The sequence below is a fragment of the Falco rusticolus genome, chromosome 9 (assembly GCF_015220075.1).
Source record: "Falco rusticolus isolate bFalRus1 chromosome 9, bFalRus1.pri, whole genome shotgun sequence".
Taxonomy (NCBI): domain Eukaryota; kingdom Metazoa; phylum Chordata; class Aves; order Falconiformes; family Falconidae; genus Falco; species Falco rusticolus.
In genome coordinates, this window is record NC_051195.1 from 28067162 (window position 1) to 28086248 (window position 19087).

At 33.1% G+C, this 19087-nt stretch overlaps 1 protein-coding gene across 2 annotated transcripts in view; it reads right to left on the reverse strand.

Annotated features, from left to right (window-relative positions):
- LOC119153768 (adhesion G protein-coupled receptor A3-like) overlaps positions 1 to 19087 on the reverse strand; it is a 277280-nt gene that overhangs the window by 116145 nt on the left and 142048 nt on the right. For both annotated transcript variants that reach the window (XM_037400601.1, XM_037400602.1), the window contains 3 exons: positions 18486 to 18635; positions 15275 to 15436; positions 10486 to 10701 (listed from right to left, as the gene is read on the reverse strand). In XM_037400601.1, coding sequence (XP_037256498.1) covers positions 10486 to 10701; positions 15275 to 15436; positions 18486 to 18635 — 528 coding nt within the window. The remainder of the gene's footprint in view (positions 1 to 10485; positions 10702 to 15274; positions 15437 to 18485; positions 18636 to 19087) is intronic.

Genomic DNA, 19087 nt, shown 5'->3' on the forward strand with positions numbered 1-19087 from the left:
TTATACCAATACAAGAAAGTGGTACAAGGCCTGGATGAAGAGTCATTTAAAACTGTTTTTCTCAAGTTCATTAAGGAAATCTAATTGTCTGTATTTCATCATGAAGTTCTCTCAGAAACAAATCAAAGCTGCCTGTGAGTGTTATTCCCTAAAAAGATTGTGACGCGTATTTACTTCACTTAGAATGACTGTGTGTAAAGTCAAACAACGAATACCTATTTAGAATTCCTTTCTCTGTAAAAGAAAGCGTAAGTGCTTCATTAAAAAAAACCTGGCCTTAAAACCAGCAGGTTCCTTCATTGATGATTTGGAAACCCAATTAACACCTCCAAGTTCCTTCACTGACAGTTTGGGAATACAATAACAGTAATTTAGAATAATTAATTAAATTTTATGTAGAACTATGGAATTTTGAAGATGTGATGTTTATAATTCACAGTTGGGAAGTTATGTTATAATTGCATCTGTACTTTTCAGGTCTGTATGTATTATGTTCAGTAACAGTTCAACTAATTTACCACCTTTCCTGGATAGATTTAATATATATTATGCAAACTATACATAAATCAATAATGCAGGAAGAGTTCCCAGTATGAAGATGAACCAGCATATCAACATTCATTTGATTAAAAATCCACTTCTCATTGAGATGAGTTCAAGAAATACTATGGACATATTTGTGAGATGCCCACTGGGACAGCAGTCATGCAACCTTACATCCTATTTAAAAAAAAAAATGTAACACATGACATTCAGTTTAAAGTGGCAGACAAGAATGAAGTATTACAGTCTCAGTCAACTCTCCTAATAACAAGTCATAAAATTGTGTTTGTTTTTAAATAAATAAACAATTCTCTCTTTCTCCCTCATCACCAAATCTCTCCTTCCAACAACCTCCCACAGTATGTCTTAACAGAACAGAGAGTGATCTTAGGAGGACTGTAAACCCAGCAAACTGATTATACTAAGTTAAATGATTTTCCCCCTTTCTTTCCTTTTCTGTTTTCTACTTCATTTTCCCTCTGTACTTTTTTTTTTTTTTTAGGAGACATTCTCAAAGTTTAGAAAATAGATCAAACTCTAATAGCTTATAGGCACCAAAACCACATATTACATGCCCATGTGTGCACTGCTCCTTCTGGAATAACTGTTCCTAACCCCATAAACACAGAAGCCAGGACACCAGTCCTCAAGGTCATGAAACTTGATTAAAAATTCCACAATAAAACTATTTATATATATGCAGGGTTATGTTTGTATGTGCTTATAGATGTGCAGAAATTTACCATTCTTTTCATACAGTCAAGAATGCCAGAACTTTACCTTGATTTTTAAAAACATAATACAAAATTTCTCCCATCATTATTTCATCTGTGTGTTTTTAGTGACTATCACTATATTACATCAACAACTACTGAAATAAAATTTTTTACTTCACAGAATTTTTTAGATTGATGAGTCAGAATACACTAAGTACTTCTGGATTCACCATGATACAGAACATCTCTCAAGTTCTTCAAAGTGATAAAAGTCAATGAAATGCAGAAATACTAAGTCCTTTACCTCCCTTAAAAAAAACCACAACAAACAACCCACAAAACCAACAAAAAACCAAACACATAAACCCCAAAACAAACAAACAAAAAAACAAAACAAAAAAACCAAAAAACAACAAAAACTGACAGACTTCTACTAGCATCCCTATGTTTTTTTTGGAAATAACAAAAAAAAAAATCAGGGGTGAGCTCCTTTTCCAGCTAAGGCCATCAAAAATGGAGAAACAGCACTGTGCCCAAATAAATTATTTCCTCATAAACAGCAAACAACAAGGCAATAGTGGCAGTAATGTAACATAAATGTTAACTCAAATTTCATTTCCACTGTCATGGAGACAGTTCGGAAGCATACTAGTCTTTATGAATCAACTCCTCGATATAGTAGTCTCTTCATAAATCACTTCAAAAGAGGCATTCTACCTAATTGCATCCTTAGGTCTACGCTGTGCTTAAAATACAGAGGTAATATACCCACTTCCTGGACTAACAACTTACATTCCATTGCCGACTTCCACTGCATACACAGTAATGACTATCTATCTATCTATACATATATATAGCCTCTGGAAAACTCCCACAACATAAAAATTATAGTGTCCTAACTACCACATAGAAAATCACACAGATTAATTCCTCTACATCCACAAAACCAAAAACTGCTCAAAAAAATCTTTGATATGTGACCTCATAGACTGCTGCATTTTCCCCGAGCAAATCAGATCCTTAAGGGGAGCTACAGCCACCACTGTCACTTTTGTAAGGAAAAAGACTGTACTTTCACTGAGCACCTTTACGCCCTGTGCAGCATTTGAATCCTCCAAAAGGAACCTCCTCACTTCTGTGCTATTAGCCATTTCCCCCTGATTATCATATACAGCTGGGGACTGGAAAATCAGGAAACATTTAGAGTTTCTAGGAGAACACACACTCAGAAAAAAAAAATAAATCTGGCCATATCACCTGCTAGTCATCAAAGCAATTTGTTTTAGTGAACTCTTTGTCATCATCAAACTATTTGTGGTCCAACAAGCCAACAGGAATCAAACCAAGCCAGAAAAAAAGAAGAAAAACTTCTAAACACTTTTACAGTTATTAATATTATCCATCTAGAAGCTGGAAATGTTTTCTGTAACAGCAAAATTAGGTAACAATCAATTAGCTAAGCAATCACATAGTGAAAAAGGTTTTGAGAAACAAAATGTAATTATTTATTGGATGCTGAAGTATGTTGTATTACATGACATCAGTCTTCCTCAGTGAAAATAAAACGGACATTAGAAAGAAGAATCTAAAAAAGAGTAGTTGAAAACATTCAACTTTCATGCAGTTCTATAAAAAATGTAAAAAGTTGATTAGTATGGTAAGAAAATTATAGTTGGAGTGTAATTCCTCAAATGTCAATGCAGAATTGGGAGTTTCACTAGTACTCACTATTCTACTTGTTCATTATTATCTTTGTACCATTATATTAACTTAAAATACGTTTTAACAACTGATGTACTGTGTTATTAACTGTTACAGTATCAATGTGCTTCTGTTAAGAGATTTATCTTAATTAGCGTACAAACTATTATTCAGCAGCAGAATGAAGGAGTCTGATAGTTTATAACAAGGAAACTAATCTTACAATGCCCTTTGGGAAATTCCAAAGAGAACTTTGCTGTAACAAGAGCAATAGTGCAGAAAATCAGAAGAAAACAGTTCTTTATCCAACCATTATGGATGAGAGTATGACAGCGTATCTCTCAGATATGTATTGACAGCATACATAAAATCAATATGATTCATGTCTGCCCAGGAACAGAAGCTTGTTTCACAAGAAAGAAAATGTGAGTTGAAATAACAGAATTTTATATAAAATACAAATTGGTAATTTTTTACAGTCCTTTTGTCCTTGTATTTACTCTCTTCAAGCTGCTCAGATTTCTTTTCACTTCTCCATACATGCAAGTCTAAACTGTACAAAGCATTAAAGGAGAACCAGTTAAATAACTTTAAATTTAAACAATACATGTCTCTGAAACATCAATACCTTGAGCAATGAAGTTCAGAAAACACTTGCAGGTGACTGATGTTATTTGCAGAATAAGTTTTTTATTTGCTAAAAGAAAAGTGGCAAAGGGCATGATAAAATAAGAAGGGATATGAGCTTGTAATTACACATTTTAAAGTTTGTTCTAAGCACCTATGAAACAGGAATAAGTGATAAATTTTTCCTACTCTCAAAAACATAATGTATACTAATTTTTACATATTTAAACATGTTTACCAAATATAAGAATTGTAGAAACCCTTCTGTATACCTAACAATGAACATTTTTCACACATGCATGAATAGTATTTTGTCATTGTTTCATTATCTCAACGTGTAGGAAGATCCGCAAGAGCAGGATAGCCATCCACATAATAAAAGACCATGGATGCATGTGCAGAGAAAAGAAGGTATATTGAACATAGAATACCAAACTACAAACTACAAAGATGTCATAGTAGGCAAAATATACAAAGACATCGCCTGAGAAGGAACAGTAGTAAGAGTTATAAATATACAAATGTGTGATTTCAGCATTCTGGAAGAACAGAGGGGCAGTTTGTCTTCTCTGGTTTTGATTTGTAAATTAAACCCATCTAATCAACTGAATGACAGACATTTCAGCTTCTTCCATATCTGGTACTCAGTGTACAATCTAAACACACCTACAAGCAAATTAATGTCCGCACAAAACCTACTAGTTTATATATTGTATTGCTGTAATTCAAAATAAGTGGAAATTCTTCCCAGATCCTTTCTTAGTACTAAATGCTTTTACTTAGTTTACATTTTATTTTAAAACAAGGACTCATTGGCTGTAATAAAAGAGATATGAACAGCTACTTTTCTATACCTGATAGGTATTATGTCTAAGAATGAAGAAGATTATAAAAAGTTTCTTTTTAAATGTAAAACATATAATGAATGTGATTATTCAGAATATGAATAAATAGATACTATACGTCTGGATAGATTCTAAATCACAATACAAACTACTATAGTATAACATTTAAAACAATATTTTAAAGATAAAAAATATAGAATAAATATAAAGGGACAGAGCAGGTAAAATACAATAAACTTGAAAATCCCTATACCAGTACCAACAACCTATCCATGGAGAAAGAAGAATCAGACCTAGAATGGTTATTGTTAAATCAATACACAAAACTTACACCCAAGAAAAATTTCCCATAAGTTCCCAGAGTAAATTCTTAAATTAACATCAATATCTAATACAAGAAGAGCAAAATGCTTTGTCTGCTAAGACACACAAAGAAAAGAATAAGGGAAAGAGAAAAATGGATAAAAATGATTCCCTAAGGAAAAGGAACAAGGCAAATTCTGATGTATAACAGGAAATGCCTTGATCTGGATATTTAATCATGATATATTTTACAATACTTCAAGGAAAAAATATTTTAAAACCAAAATAAGCTATGATACTATGTATTCCAGCATTGAGCCCAGTAGTCTTACTGTCATATGCCATACATATAAAACTGAGAAACCAACTTTCATTTGGTGGTGCCCTGCTTCACTTGACAATGTTTTCTTTATTGTATGTTTATTGCAGTTGTAAAAACTACAGATTCAGAAAAAAGAAAAGGATAACGTTATACTAATCTGTATGATATAGACATAATTAAGTTCATCATATTTGATGAGGAAAGTGCTGTTAATACTCTCTAAGAAGGTATGTGCATTGGGAAATTAGAGGAAATCATGATGGAAATTATGATGCCAACATAATTCATGCTACAGTTGTGATGCCTATCAACTTACTAGTTATTACACTCTAGATAAAAAAACAAAAAACAAAATTACCCTAATGATATACTGTGGCACACTGTAGTACAGCAGTATTTTGTTGGGTACATTGGCTGGTATTTTGTTAATATGGTATATGTGGTTATGGAACATTTAAGTGTGAATCTTCTCAACAGGAGACTGAAAAACTGTTCTGCAATTTTTTAATGTAGAAGTGAATGATAGAATATCTGGACTGGCGAACATCTAGTCTGATAGACTGGACCAGAAAAATTAACCAAAAGTGGCCATCTTCTGTGCAAGCTGGGGGAAGTATTTTCATTTTGTATTACATTTTAATTGCATTCACAAACTTTATAAATTACTTTGAATCCTAAATTTCCTTAACTGATCTTCCTGCCTTGAAAAATTCTCTACACATGCATCTTGAACACAGAAAAGTATATCTTAAAAGGATAAGCAACTCAACAGAAGCAGTAACAACAAGCACATGTTTAAATGAAAATACTTTCCATAACCAGGTTCACAGGTGATTAGAATATACATAACCATTACAAATTACCAGTGCAAGAGGAAGATTCCTGGTAAAGAAAATGTATGATCTAAGGAGCTAGAATAGAAGTTTTTAAATGCTGTTGTTGCTTTTGTTTCACCAAAAGAGAACAAGGTATTGCTCAAATTATAGTCAAAACTAATTGTTTTTGCAGAAGTACTGTAGGAAACCATTCTGGAACCTATAGCTCAGTGACTGTACATCTTACACTCTGGCTTTGACACTTCCAGTATAAATTGTAATTATTATGTATATAAGAATTAGTTTTTGCATTAATGAGAAAATTATTGAACACTACTAAGCAGCTTCCACATGCACATAATTAATTATCTATAGAGATCCCAAACATTTCACATATAGTCAACTCACACATAGTGGATTGTAGGAAAGGCAGTTTCATTATAAAACCTATTTTCTGCACCTTCAGACTCTCCCCTTCACAATTCCTTTGGGTTTTTAACTTGGTACTTTATCCTATACCAAATGCCTTGTCACTTGTTGGTGGAAATCTTTGCATCAAGTTCTTTTCTGCATTCCTGTTAACATTTACATATAAATTTGCTATTATTTATACATTATTTGTATTTTCTGACATTCAAAATTTATTTTATGCAAGAAAAAACCTTTCCTTACATACTGATTGTATATTTTCCAGTAAATATCTGAGACAAGAATATTTCTAAAATTTTATAATGTCTCAAAGTGGTATAAGCAAGTAATCATAGGATTTTGTGAAAGCACTTTAAACTTTGTTTTGTAGTTAGCATGTCTGCTACCAATCATAGTACCAATATAACTTTTAACATTTTATCACACAGACATCACTTATAATACAACCTGACAAATCAAAAGGTCAGTCTGGCTCAGAGTATACAAGAAATAAATTGAATTGAAAAGTTATATGGAATGCACAGAGAATATTATGAGAACTAAAATTTCCGAAGTCAGGGATTACATGTGAAAATACATATTATTGAAATTTTGACACTTAACTTGCTAATTCATTTGTGTGTCAGAAGAACAATTAAAGTGAGGAAAAGAAATTTTATTTGACAAGTGTTTTTAATGAAGCCAAAACTGTAAATTATGTTATTAAAATATGTTCCTTAAAGTCCAAGCATGAATATTGACTCTACAGCCCCCTATAAACTACATATTTGATTATGATAGTATGGAAGCTTTAAAAATTCCTTTTATGTTGAAGTAAGTTTAGTAAGTTAGAAGAATGGTTAACTGGATAGCTGATTATCTTTGCACACTGGAGATAGTTTACAGATTCAGGCTGGAACAGAGATTATGTTCAAAGCATGCTTCAGGTCTGATATCAAATGGGAACCAGACACTGGATTAATACTGAACAGCACTAGAATTTCATAAGCTATTCTCACACTGTCTAACTTCAAACGTTACAGCAGCCTTGTTGGTGTGTCATTACTGTGATACTCTTAGACTACATCCAGGTCATGGGATAGTATTGTGCCTTGGGAGCATTCCTGTGACAGGATCTGTCTGGAGTCCCAGGCTGGGAAGATGCCCTTAAGCCTAAGCAAAGATGAAAACCACCACTGTGTCAAAATACAAGCCACCATATGAAAAACTAAGAAGATATAGCTGAGCAATCATTTTTTTCACCCAGTAGAGTCCAGTCAGATAGGAAAATCTCCCTACTAACAGCAGAAATGGGATCTAAGAGAAGGCATCTTGGTCTAAATCATACCAGAGGAAACCTTTGATCTGCAATAGTGATAAATTATTCTTTTCAACCTTTCTGATTGGTTACTGGCAACAGAGTCAGAATTAGATGTAAAGAAAAAAAATTATGTATCAAAATGCAAGAATATTTTCCTTTAGATTACCTGGAAACACTGCAAGTTAGTCTATAAAAGACTTACCATATACTTCAACCATAAGTGGATACAGGTATATTTTAAGAGTTACCTCCTGAACTTCTCTAAATGCCTTTTAAATTATTTGTCAAAGTTGATTTCAAAGTTTATTCTTTTTAACTCTTTGGTTGTTTTTTTTTTTAATTTTCTATTTAAATTTTTAATATTTTTTCCCCTTTGGGGGGCTCTCTATTCCATAATAATCAGATCAGGTTAAATTATGTACACCAGATCATTGACTAAATTTGTATCAACTTCCTACCATTGCCAGGAAATATCACTATGGATAAACTACAAAAGCTTTGATTGTATTATTAAGATACTGTGTGATGATCTATTTCAGTCTTCTCCCACAAATTGCTTCATGAGTCACTTTTTAAATTTATTAGTGCAATTAGTTAGCAACAGACAGATGGCATAAACAATTGTTTATGCTTAGTGAGCAGATGATTTACAATATTACACATTTGAAGAGAGCTACACTTTTAAGCACAAAAATATATAAATATTCTCTTTTAATAAGCTTTTTAAGGTCAGCTGTTCACATTTTTATTAGAAGTAAATTAAACTTGTAATTACCATTTTTAACTTAGTGACTTCCATTAGATTTTTTCTTTATGATTAATCCTATGCTAAACAGGGGAAGATTCTACCAATAAACTCAGCATCTAAGATGAAGTTCTGAAGTCAGACATAATATTAATTTAGATTATGGTGACTAAACATTGGTAACTAAAACAAGCAGCTCCCACCTCCATCACAAATTCTTTATTTTCCTGAACTTTGCATAGCACAATCAAGTAGGTTTACTGTTTGCCTCCATTGAGCAAATACAGAAATAATTTTGCTAGTGGTGGATGATAAAGAATTCCACTTTCTGTTATCTGCTACAATTCTACAGATCATTCGACAAAACCATAAAGAAATGCAACTAATTCCAGAATAAATTAAAGGAGTGCCTACCTAAAAGTTTGAGAACAATGTATGAAAACATCTTGCTTTTCAGGATTAAGTTAATGTATTCGGTCTGTTCCTTCACACATCATATTTAAAACCTGAGTATACCTTAGTGTTAAAACCTAAAGCCATGAAACTAACATATGGCTGAATCTGTAATCTCCTGTATTGTGCTGTTATAATATTTACAAATTCATGTACAGGCAATAACTAGTGATCCACATAATAAAGTTAATTCTACCAGAACATGTATCACATACTTCAAAATTGCTTTGCATGGTAATAAGTTTACCTTCTTTCTCCTAGCTTCTTTGTGTAGTCAATAGTTTCCCTTCTGTATGTTGTATAAAGTCAGCTAGGTTCAAAATATATTAGGAAAGATTTTAATGATAACTTTATATTGTGACATTCTGTCAACATTTTAGAAAGGTGCTTCAAATATTCTAACTTACTCTACTTGTTTAACATATACATGCTGATAGGAGAAATTTGCATTTATGGTAGAATTCTTTATAACAGGAGAGAGACACCAGTGCTTGACCATCAAGCTTTTAAGACATTCATTTACTAGAAATGTTGGTACTCAGTTTCTGAAGGAGTACAAAATATACATGTAGAGCTGATAAAGAAACCTTTCCAGTTCTTGTAATCCCATGTATATTTCTATATTGACAAAACTATCCTGTAACACTGCAGGGTTGCTTCTTGCAGAAATCTTGTATCTTTTAGATCTCTGACATTTGGTTTTCACCTTATGGATGTCAAACTCTTATCTTTTCAGAGACAACTTTCTCTTTCCTATAGATAGACATGTTAACACTGTCCACAGAAGAAATTAACTCCATTGCAGGAAACAAATGTAACCTATTCTTCCATTATTAGGATGTCTCCTTTTTACCAGAAGATCCTGAGAGCACAAACTACCATAACACTGACTGCATAGTCCATACAGAAGATTAAAATGTACCGCAGAGAAAACAACTACAATCAAAATACTTTCTAATTCAATAAACTAGTAATATTGTCCAGAAAAGTATGATTTTGTCATAGTAAGTATTTCAAGAAATAAGCCCATTAAACAGATTCAGCTGAAGGATAACAACAATTCAGCTCTATAATACTTAAATTTAATAACATGCTCAGCCAAATGCAAAATTCCATTTCCTGCTAGATCAAAATTTAATTGTTCCACTTCATTATTTGATAATAACACTGCATTCTATTAAAAGGCTTATTTATTACGGTTTTATCTTCAATTACTATTCAAAAATGCCAGTGTAACACTCCCTCTGTATAAAGTTTTAGAAGATAAGAGAATGTAATATTATTTAGTGGAAGTAAAAGTAACTTCCCTAAAAAATACCATTTTTGCTATGTAAAATCCTCTGATAACACCTCACTAAAACAAATATTTCCAAATTACTTTAAAGAGATTGCTGACATATAGAAAAGTTTGCAGAACTGGACCCAGAGACAGAAAGATGACATTTACTCACTTTCACTTACATCCTACATTCCTGCATTCTGCCTGATCACATTAATGGAACATCCATTAGAACAACAAAATATGCTACACCCAACACACCAGTTTAAGGCCACTTACATATTGAAAGTATTAACCAGTTTACTAGCAACACATAAAATATACATTTTCCAAATCAGTATTCTGCTTAAAGTTACTACTGAAAACATGATGAAACAGTTGTTATATTCACAACCGTACTGACTTACTCTGGTAGAAGAATTCACCAAAGAACCATTCAGATTGCCAGTGTTGCACTTGAAATTCAAATATTGATCAGGATGGTAACTTGTGTCCCAGCTTCCCAAATCATGCACCACTGACTTGTCAGAATTTGCAGGTATTTTCTGGAAGGCAGTGCAAGTCATTCCTGTGAAACTATATGGCTTGATCATAAAGGCCTCCAGAGCAATATTAAGAGATACCTGGGAAAGCATTGAAAAGCAGATATATTGCTAACTCATTAAGCATAATTGCATTATTATATGTGCATTGTGTATTTACTATATATACTTTATAAAGGATTGTGCATGCACAAACTTCCATACATACTTGCGTAAGAAAGAAAACAGAACTTATTAAAGAAACTGATATAGAATTCTACAACAGCATACAGAGTTTGCTTAATCTTCTTTAGGAATATCTCAGTTTCTATCAGCTACATCAGTTATTATTATATCCGTTTTGCAATTGTGTCATTATTAGCTTCAATGGAATCAATCCTGATTTAAAGCATTATAGTTATAAAGTGATCTAGCAACAACAGTCATAGGAATTATTAACAAAATTAACAAGTAGGTGCTTTGTACCTCAGAAATGAAACAGAAAGCTTCTTAGCTAATCGGTGAATGGATGGATTGTTTTTTTATAGATCTGGTTCCATTAGAATACTGAACATGACTATATTCTTCAATATAACACCATGTTATAGGTCTTCGGCCTACCCTTTAGTGAGGTGATGTGTCTAGATGGGGATTATAGCACGGTGCAGATATATACATCTCTATCCTTAAACTAGAATATTCATTTCTGCACAGTCCTGTGCATGAGGTAAATAGCTCCTGTCATAATCAGGTTGACTAGCTTAGACTGGTACCACACTGACTGAACTATATGGTTTTTGATTCTATGCATAGCTTAGTGATCTGTGAGTGTATGCTTTTTGCACGTTGATGGCAGTGCAAAGATACCAGATTCAAGCCACAAACTAGCAGATTTATCAAAAGAATAAATGTACAAATGTGGCAGTTTATATTACTGTACTTGGTTTCTGTTATGCAAGCTAGCAATAAAGAAGTACCTTAAATCCACTTGATAAAAATTGGTGTGAATCCTTCAGAATTTAGGACAACTTGCTGACAAGAAATGACTTCACTGAAGATCACCACATTAATTCATTATAATAAATGAATCTAAATAAAATGTTTTGCATTAAAAAAAGAACAGTAGGATAGAGGGTAGCCTAACTGTGTAAAAGTTATGGTACCAGAAAAAAATAAATCTTAGAATGTGACACAGTGCATGACTTGCTGGCCTTCTTTTGAAATTATGAAACAGTTTTTAAATGCACCTTCTTCTGTCACTGATGATTCTGCATACGTCCAAAATGAAAATACTGAAGTCTCATTAAGCAGTTTATTTTATTTTTTTGTCAAAATTAGACAAAATCCAGAAGCTTTCAGTATATCTTTTTGTATTTTTTATATATAATATATGTATGTATATATTACTTTTAGAGTAGAAGTAGCTTAAAGATTCTTTTTAGTTGTTTCAAGATTCGTAAACCGTCTCTTGTTCAGATTAAATTTCCACCTCTTCTGTCCTTGCTTGAAGGTGATTCTTTTTCTACACTTGAATAAAAATGCCAAAGACTGTTAAGAATCAAACAATTTTTGTCTCTAAAAATCCAGTGGCTCTTTACTGAAAAATCCTAAAACCTGAAACTAGGTTTACCTGGATAAATTTTTGTACCATTGGTAGGTAGATAGCCTTTCAAGGAGTTAAAAAATTTACTACTTGAAGAATACTGTTATCAATATCACAGGAATCAAGCTACATGACTCAGTTAAAAGTCCTGCGTGGTAACAGTCTTTCTTTAATCTTGAGAAAAAACATTTAATTATTCATTGCTTCATGTTTCCTGCTGTAGAATGGGCATAACACTAGTTCCCTGTTATGCATTTGTGAGGTGATAGTGAATAAGATGTTTGCTAGATAACATTGTAATGAGGTTTGAAATGATTTCACAACAGTGAGCCCTACTTTTTAAATTTTGAGTATTAAATTCTTTAGATGCTTGGAGTTTTCCACTCCCAGAATATACCTGTAAAGGCCTGGCAGTGTTCAAACAGTGTGAACATGCATTCTCAGCATATAGAAACGGATAAAATGCAAGGTAAAAGTAGGATTATTATTATATACGATTGTAAAATGAGCCACAAAGCTACAAAATGGATACAGATGAACTCAGAACAAAATTATCCATGGAAACAAGCCACAGTCAGGTACATGTTATGAAAAGCCACAAGCTATTCTTGTCTCTAAGCAGTCCAGACACAGAAAATGGTAATTTGGTGACCATTTCCTAAACCTCAGATAAAGGCACCACTCAGCAGAAGAACCCAAGGGGATTGTTACCTGGGTAAGCTGAGATCAGTGCCAAAGGCTGCAGAGACCTAGACCACAAACAAAAAGCCACCTTGCAATTAGCCTAAAATATTCTCCCAGTTTCATTGGCTGGAGAATGAAATGAAAACTCTTCAGGGGCGGGTTCTAAAACTAGTGCACACGCCTGAGACAGGACATTTGAGATGGTTTATCATGAGTGGGAAGTCATCTTTCTCAAACTGCACAACTGACATGTACACAGAAATTAAATAAAGGCAGGAGCGAAGCAGCGCCTCAGAACAGTACTGAAGGGAAGTTAGTTCCGGGTGCTGAGGTGTACAGATCCACCCCAGGAGCTCCCATTTGCCCAGGGCACTCCCCCCCTCTCCGGCTGGGCCCAGGGCCTCTGAGGGGGCTCCTGTTCCCTCCCCTCTGGGCCAGTGTCAAGCTGAGGCTCCTCCATATAGTAATGATATAGTATGATATAGTAATGAAACATTAACTATATCATATTTTTAATACATATATATATATGAAATATGTATATAATACATATATATATATATATATGAAATTATATAGTATTTTAAAGTTGTTGCTGGTCATTCTTCCTGCAGTGTGTTTTGTATGCCATTTGACCGCAAGGGTGGCTTAAGAAGATGTAAACAAAGGTATCCATCCTGGTGTTTTTCTGACCTTGAAATTTAGTCATTCCAGAACCTCATGGAACTGGAAAAACATATTTGTCATCCAAAAACAATGTAGGAATAACAGTCATGGCTCCCAAGTAGCTTTTCAGGGCACAGGCAACACAGTCATCCATATGTTACATGACTGGCACAGTTTATAGACATTCCTTTTTTTCAGGAATTGTACTATAAGCTAGCAACTACCTAAGCTTTGGGGGTTTTATTTGCTGTTGTTTAAAACAGACAAAGCAGATGCAGTTTCTGTGAGACAGTTTTCTGGCTGCTATCCAGAAGAAACAGAAGTGTTTGGTATTGCATGAGATGATACCAGAAAAACTCCACAGCTTTATTTAGAAACTGCATTCAACAGTAAACTAATTCCTGTACAGAAAACTGTAAGAAGCAAAAAGACAAAGCATGGTAAAAAGGTTAGCAATACAGATCTACATCTGAGTACACAAAATCATTGTTTACAGTAATGTCAACAGCTTCATGAAGCAGTGACAAGAAGCAAGAGAGAAAAAAAAAACAACAAAAAAGACCTTTGGCACTTGACATTTAAAAGAAATTTAAGTGTAAAGCAACAGAGCCCTCATAGGTATCACATTGCAAAACACTTCTAAAAGGTACATTATTTTCTCCATGTATTTAATACAAATAAACACTTTTAGCAATTTGATTCTTTCACATAAATGGGAATTAAATAAAAAACTTCCTTTAGAAAAAAGTCTAGTGTATTTTTGCCTATTTTTTGAAGGTCTGCTTATACAGTGAAGGAACTAAGGCCACTATATTATTTAGCTCAGCCTATAATTCTTTTTTTTCTTTTTTTTTTTACTTCTATACCTTATTGCTGTATTGAAGCTAACACTGAACTCACTTTTAAATAGTGTGTTCATGTAAATGTGGTGGACAGCTGAGAATATAAAGGTTGTTTAAAGTCTATCAATCAAACCAACCCAAGGAGCAGTAATGCTTTAAAACAGTTAAAACTGTAAGTTTCAAGCTTCTGATTTAGATGCATTTCTGCTATTTAGACACTGAAACTGGCAAAAAAGATGGTTTCTCAGTACCCAGATGACAACCCTCAGTATCTAAGTGACAAATTCATGTAGGTAGAGGCCAAGGAATAAGAACAATTATTTCATACTACTACAGTTTACTTCTAAAAACCTAAACCTAACCACAAATTAGTAATCTTTATGAAAAGATACATATTTTTTGATCATTTTTCTAAATGCTTTAAAACAAGTATTGTCTAGAAGGGTCTCTGAAAGGCATATCAAAATCCTCAGGCAACAAGGGAGCATGTTGTCTTTTCTCTTATTAAAAATTTCACTCAAACAATTTAGACCTTCCAAAATAAACATATATACTATAGTGGCAGGAGCAATAGAAACTGAGTGAACAGTAACACCACAAGATAGTCTTGTGAACAGTCTATTGTAAGAATAAATGCAATGAGTCAAAGTCAAGAAAAACTACTTTTCATATACCATCAGTGATAGTAAAAATATATTTTTGTCTTCCAAACAAGAAGAAGGAAAAAAACCCCAAACACAGAATCCAAGCATATCTATGTAAATTGGCTATGCTTACACAATCTTGCTTCTCTATATAGTATTTTTTTGTAAAAGTTGTGAAGAAAAATGACATTTTAAAAGTAAATTCTGACAAAAAGCTTTGTAATCTTATGAAATACCTTTGATATAACTTGAATATTGCTGGTCAGCATTTGGCTTGCAATATGTTCCACACATCGTACAATCCTAGTGCAGGCTTTGTCTTCCTTTTGAGCCATCCACAACACATGATCATCAACCAACATTATATTGCTGGCAATTTCAATAAGAGCATCTCCAATCTGGAAAAGAAATAAAAAACCAAAAAATGTATTGTCTGCGAAACTCACAAAACCAGGAAGAGAGCATACAAGAGTATAAGTGAAAGCAGGCACTTTATTTCTCTTGGTAACCATCATTCAAAGACAGTTTTGATTTTATTAAGAAAATTAAATTGAAAGAAAAACAAAGACCAAGAAAAGTGCAACTCACTTAAAGGAAAAGTTTTTTTATTATAATTTTATAGCTTGTCTTCTAGATACACCACAAAAATGGAATCTCTCATTGGGCAATAAATTGAACGCCAAAACTATCACCCTCTTTCTTAAACTAATTAAAATTTTCCATGGATTCCTAAAGAACTGTTTCAAGTTTCATCACAGGACCTTGGGTGTGTGGGGTGTTTGTGTGTGTGTGAAAGATGGAAAATATATTTGAAAGACATTTTTGTTACACACATAGTGGGGTAAATTCGAGATATAACTCAGGTGCTGATACAAACCAACATCATCTCATTGGCTATACAGAAAGTGTGGGCTTATAGCTTTGGATGTTTCAATTCACTCTTGTGGCTAACCCAAAGTGATAAAAATCTTTGTTTTGCCAGATAACATTTTGCAGATTTTTGTATGACAGTGAGTTTCAAATTTTTATTAGCATATTACATTTAGAAATAATAAACACCATTGTATATTTTTTAGTGATTATTTCAAATTGAAATTAAAATATTTACTTTTTAAAAAGTTAAAACCTAATTGGACTGATATTTCAAAATTATAGCATTACCACATTACCATTATTTTTGAAGGCGAAACATGCCAGAGATATACAAGGTTGTCACAAAGAAATCTGAATAAAAAGGTGTATAGAACCACAAAAAATGATTGAGAGAAATACAGCTAAAGAAAAGTTCAAGAGGCTAAGATGTCAAACTAATAGAAATAGAAAAATAAGGCAAATACACAGACAATTCAGTGGGAAGGAAAAAAGAAATTCAGCAATGATGAAAAAGGTTTAAGGAATGACTAAGTTAGTGCTGCATTTTCAATAAGAATACATAAATTTCACATGCATGCAACAACACAGAAATAATGAGAATATATGTGAAATTTTATGTGACTTTCTGAAATATTTGATCTATTTTTGAGAACATAATTACTAGATAATTCTTGATGGCTTTTGACAACGTGACAGAGTTATTGACACAATGAATAATAATAAAACACATTAAAAGACTGGAGTGATTTATGAGAAACGATTAAAGTATACACCAGTCAGCTTAGCAGTAACTTACTGAGGGCAGAACAATAGTCTATAAATATACAAAAGAAGAGAAATAAGAAAAAGAAATTTTTTTAAATGTAATTAAATGCATTAATGAAGAGTAAAGGCATGGCATTAAAAACTACAAAAATCTGGGCTAATACGTGTACATCTTTCTGGTAAAAATTTGTAGTATATTGCAAATATGTCCCAAATGCAGCTGTTGAAGCTCTCTTGTTTGAGAGGTGAATCATCAGATAGGAAAAAGTACCACTAACTTGTATAAAAATAAATAATACTGTGCTAACTGGGAGAGGCACTCCCAAGAGAGGATGTACAGAAAGCATACTAGTTTAGCTAAAATGTTTTTTAAATTATTTTGATAAATCACAAAAAAACTCTGTGAATGTATTTTCATTAATTTTCAGTGGTTTTCTACAACTGTAGTTTCAGCTGCTGGTCAATTCCAGATTAATATACCTTTGTTCCTATGTTGCCTTGTATTAAATAAAGTTCAACCTATTTCTAATTGCATGAGTGCAGCCTCATGTGTGAAACTACTGACACTTTAACTTCACACGTATTGTTGTACCTTATGAGTGAAAGTTAAGAAATGGCTGTTAGTAAAGAGCTCAATGAATGAGGAACTTGAGAGAGGAAAAAGTGTCAAGTTAAAAATGGAAGGAAACAGAAACAAATTAGGAGAAATGTTCTAAATTATGAAAAGAATAGGGGGTTACAAAGTAAAAGCTGTAGGGATAAGTGGTGGAGGATGGAGATGTTTTGATACCAAAAATCAGAAACTGAAATGTATTTGCAAGGTGGAAGAAATAAATTAAAACGTTAGAGATGGTGCTCAGTTTTAATGGATAATGCATTGGAGGCTAGAAGAATAAAGAGGAGGCTTTGTGGTAAATTCAGCTGTTTCTTCTGGATGGTAAATTTTTGTTTTGTCAGAAAGCAGGAAGATCTTATCAGGACTTCAAGCCAAAATACAGTTATAGCTTTGAAACCTGATTATTGGAGAGCACTTAATAATACACTTTAGGTCTGGCATAGAATGATGAAATTAAAGTTGGAGGCTTTCTCAAATTGGCACTAAAATGTTAACTGTTGCAATCCCCAGAGCCAGAAAGGAATGAACATTGCCAAACCAAAAGAAAACAAATGTTTTAACTATAGCTATCATGTGCACAAAAATTATAGGTTATAAAAAGTTTATGCATGCAGTTACCCTGAAAATTAACAGTAAAAACTCTGATGAACATTGCTGTTGTCTGTATAAACCTATTTTTCCCATAGGGTTTGCATAACTCTATGATTAGATTTCCCTGTAAAAATGCCATACATTATGCTAAAAGTTTCTGTAAAAAGTTGCACTTAAAGACACATTATCTTCTCTTCACATGAAGTAATACATGCTCTCCAAACTCAGGGAAAACCTCCTGATGAAATGGAGAAAACAGAAGAAGCATGTGTAACTCTGGTGGCCAGATGGAGAGGCACCTTGAGTTTATTTGAAGATTTTAGACATAGTAGAAATTAAAAAGAAAATTAAAGAAGTGGCTTATTGAAAACCAGTTTTGATTCCTAAGCAGCAATGCCTTTGTCAATACGATGAGTCAGCTTAGTTTTCCTTTTTGGCATAAAGAAACATATCACAGTCTGTGCAGAACGTTTACAATGAGAGTACCAGCCATCACTTTTTGAAGCTACTCTTCACTGTGTGTCTGCACACATGAACAACAGAGACGTATGTGAAGACTTCACTTCTAAGTGATACTTTTCAGCATAGAGAAGATATCTTACATTTTCAACTTCATCCACGAAGACAATTAACTTTTCCATTATATAAGCCAAATATATTACATCCATTTTATCCGCAAAGTGGGAAGCACCTCTTGTGTAGGCTATCAGCTGGCGGGAAAATTCAAGAACGGTTGTCAAATTGATGTGCATCTGAAAATACATCAGAATTGTTAGGTGTAATAAATCAGCTAGCTTCATTCTGTTTTAAAAATTGGAGATTACATCCATTTGTATAATGTTTGCTGTAATGTCACACAGATTTATATGCATCACAAGTACCACGGACATAAATTTCAAGGGTATATGAATGCATCTTCAGTATTAGGTCCTAGATTTCATTGCTGTTATCTAAAAACATCATCACAACAGGCCAACAAATTTTGAGGACTTTTGTCTACCTTTTCTAGACTGTAACTAACCTGCCTCATAAAACATTGTACCTTAAAATAAAGGCTACTAGCCTTGTCTTCCCTGTGTCTTTAGACCATCACGACAACAGTATCAGTGAGGGTTCTTATATACAGTGGTGCATGGTGGGAGAAAAAGGGACAATGGTAGAAAGTTGAAAGAAGTTCAGACTAGTTATGAAGAAAATCTTTTCT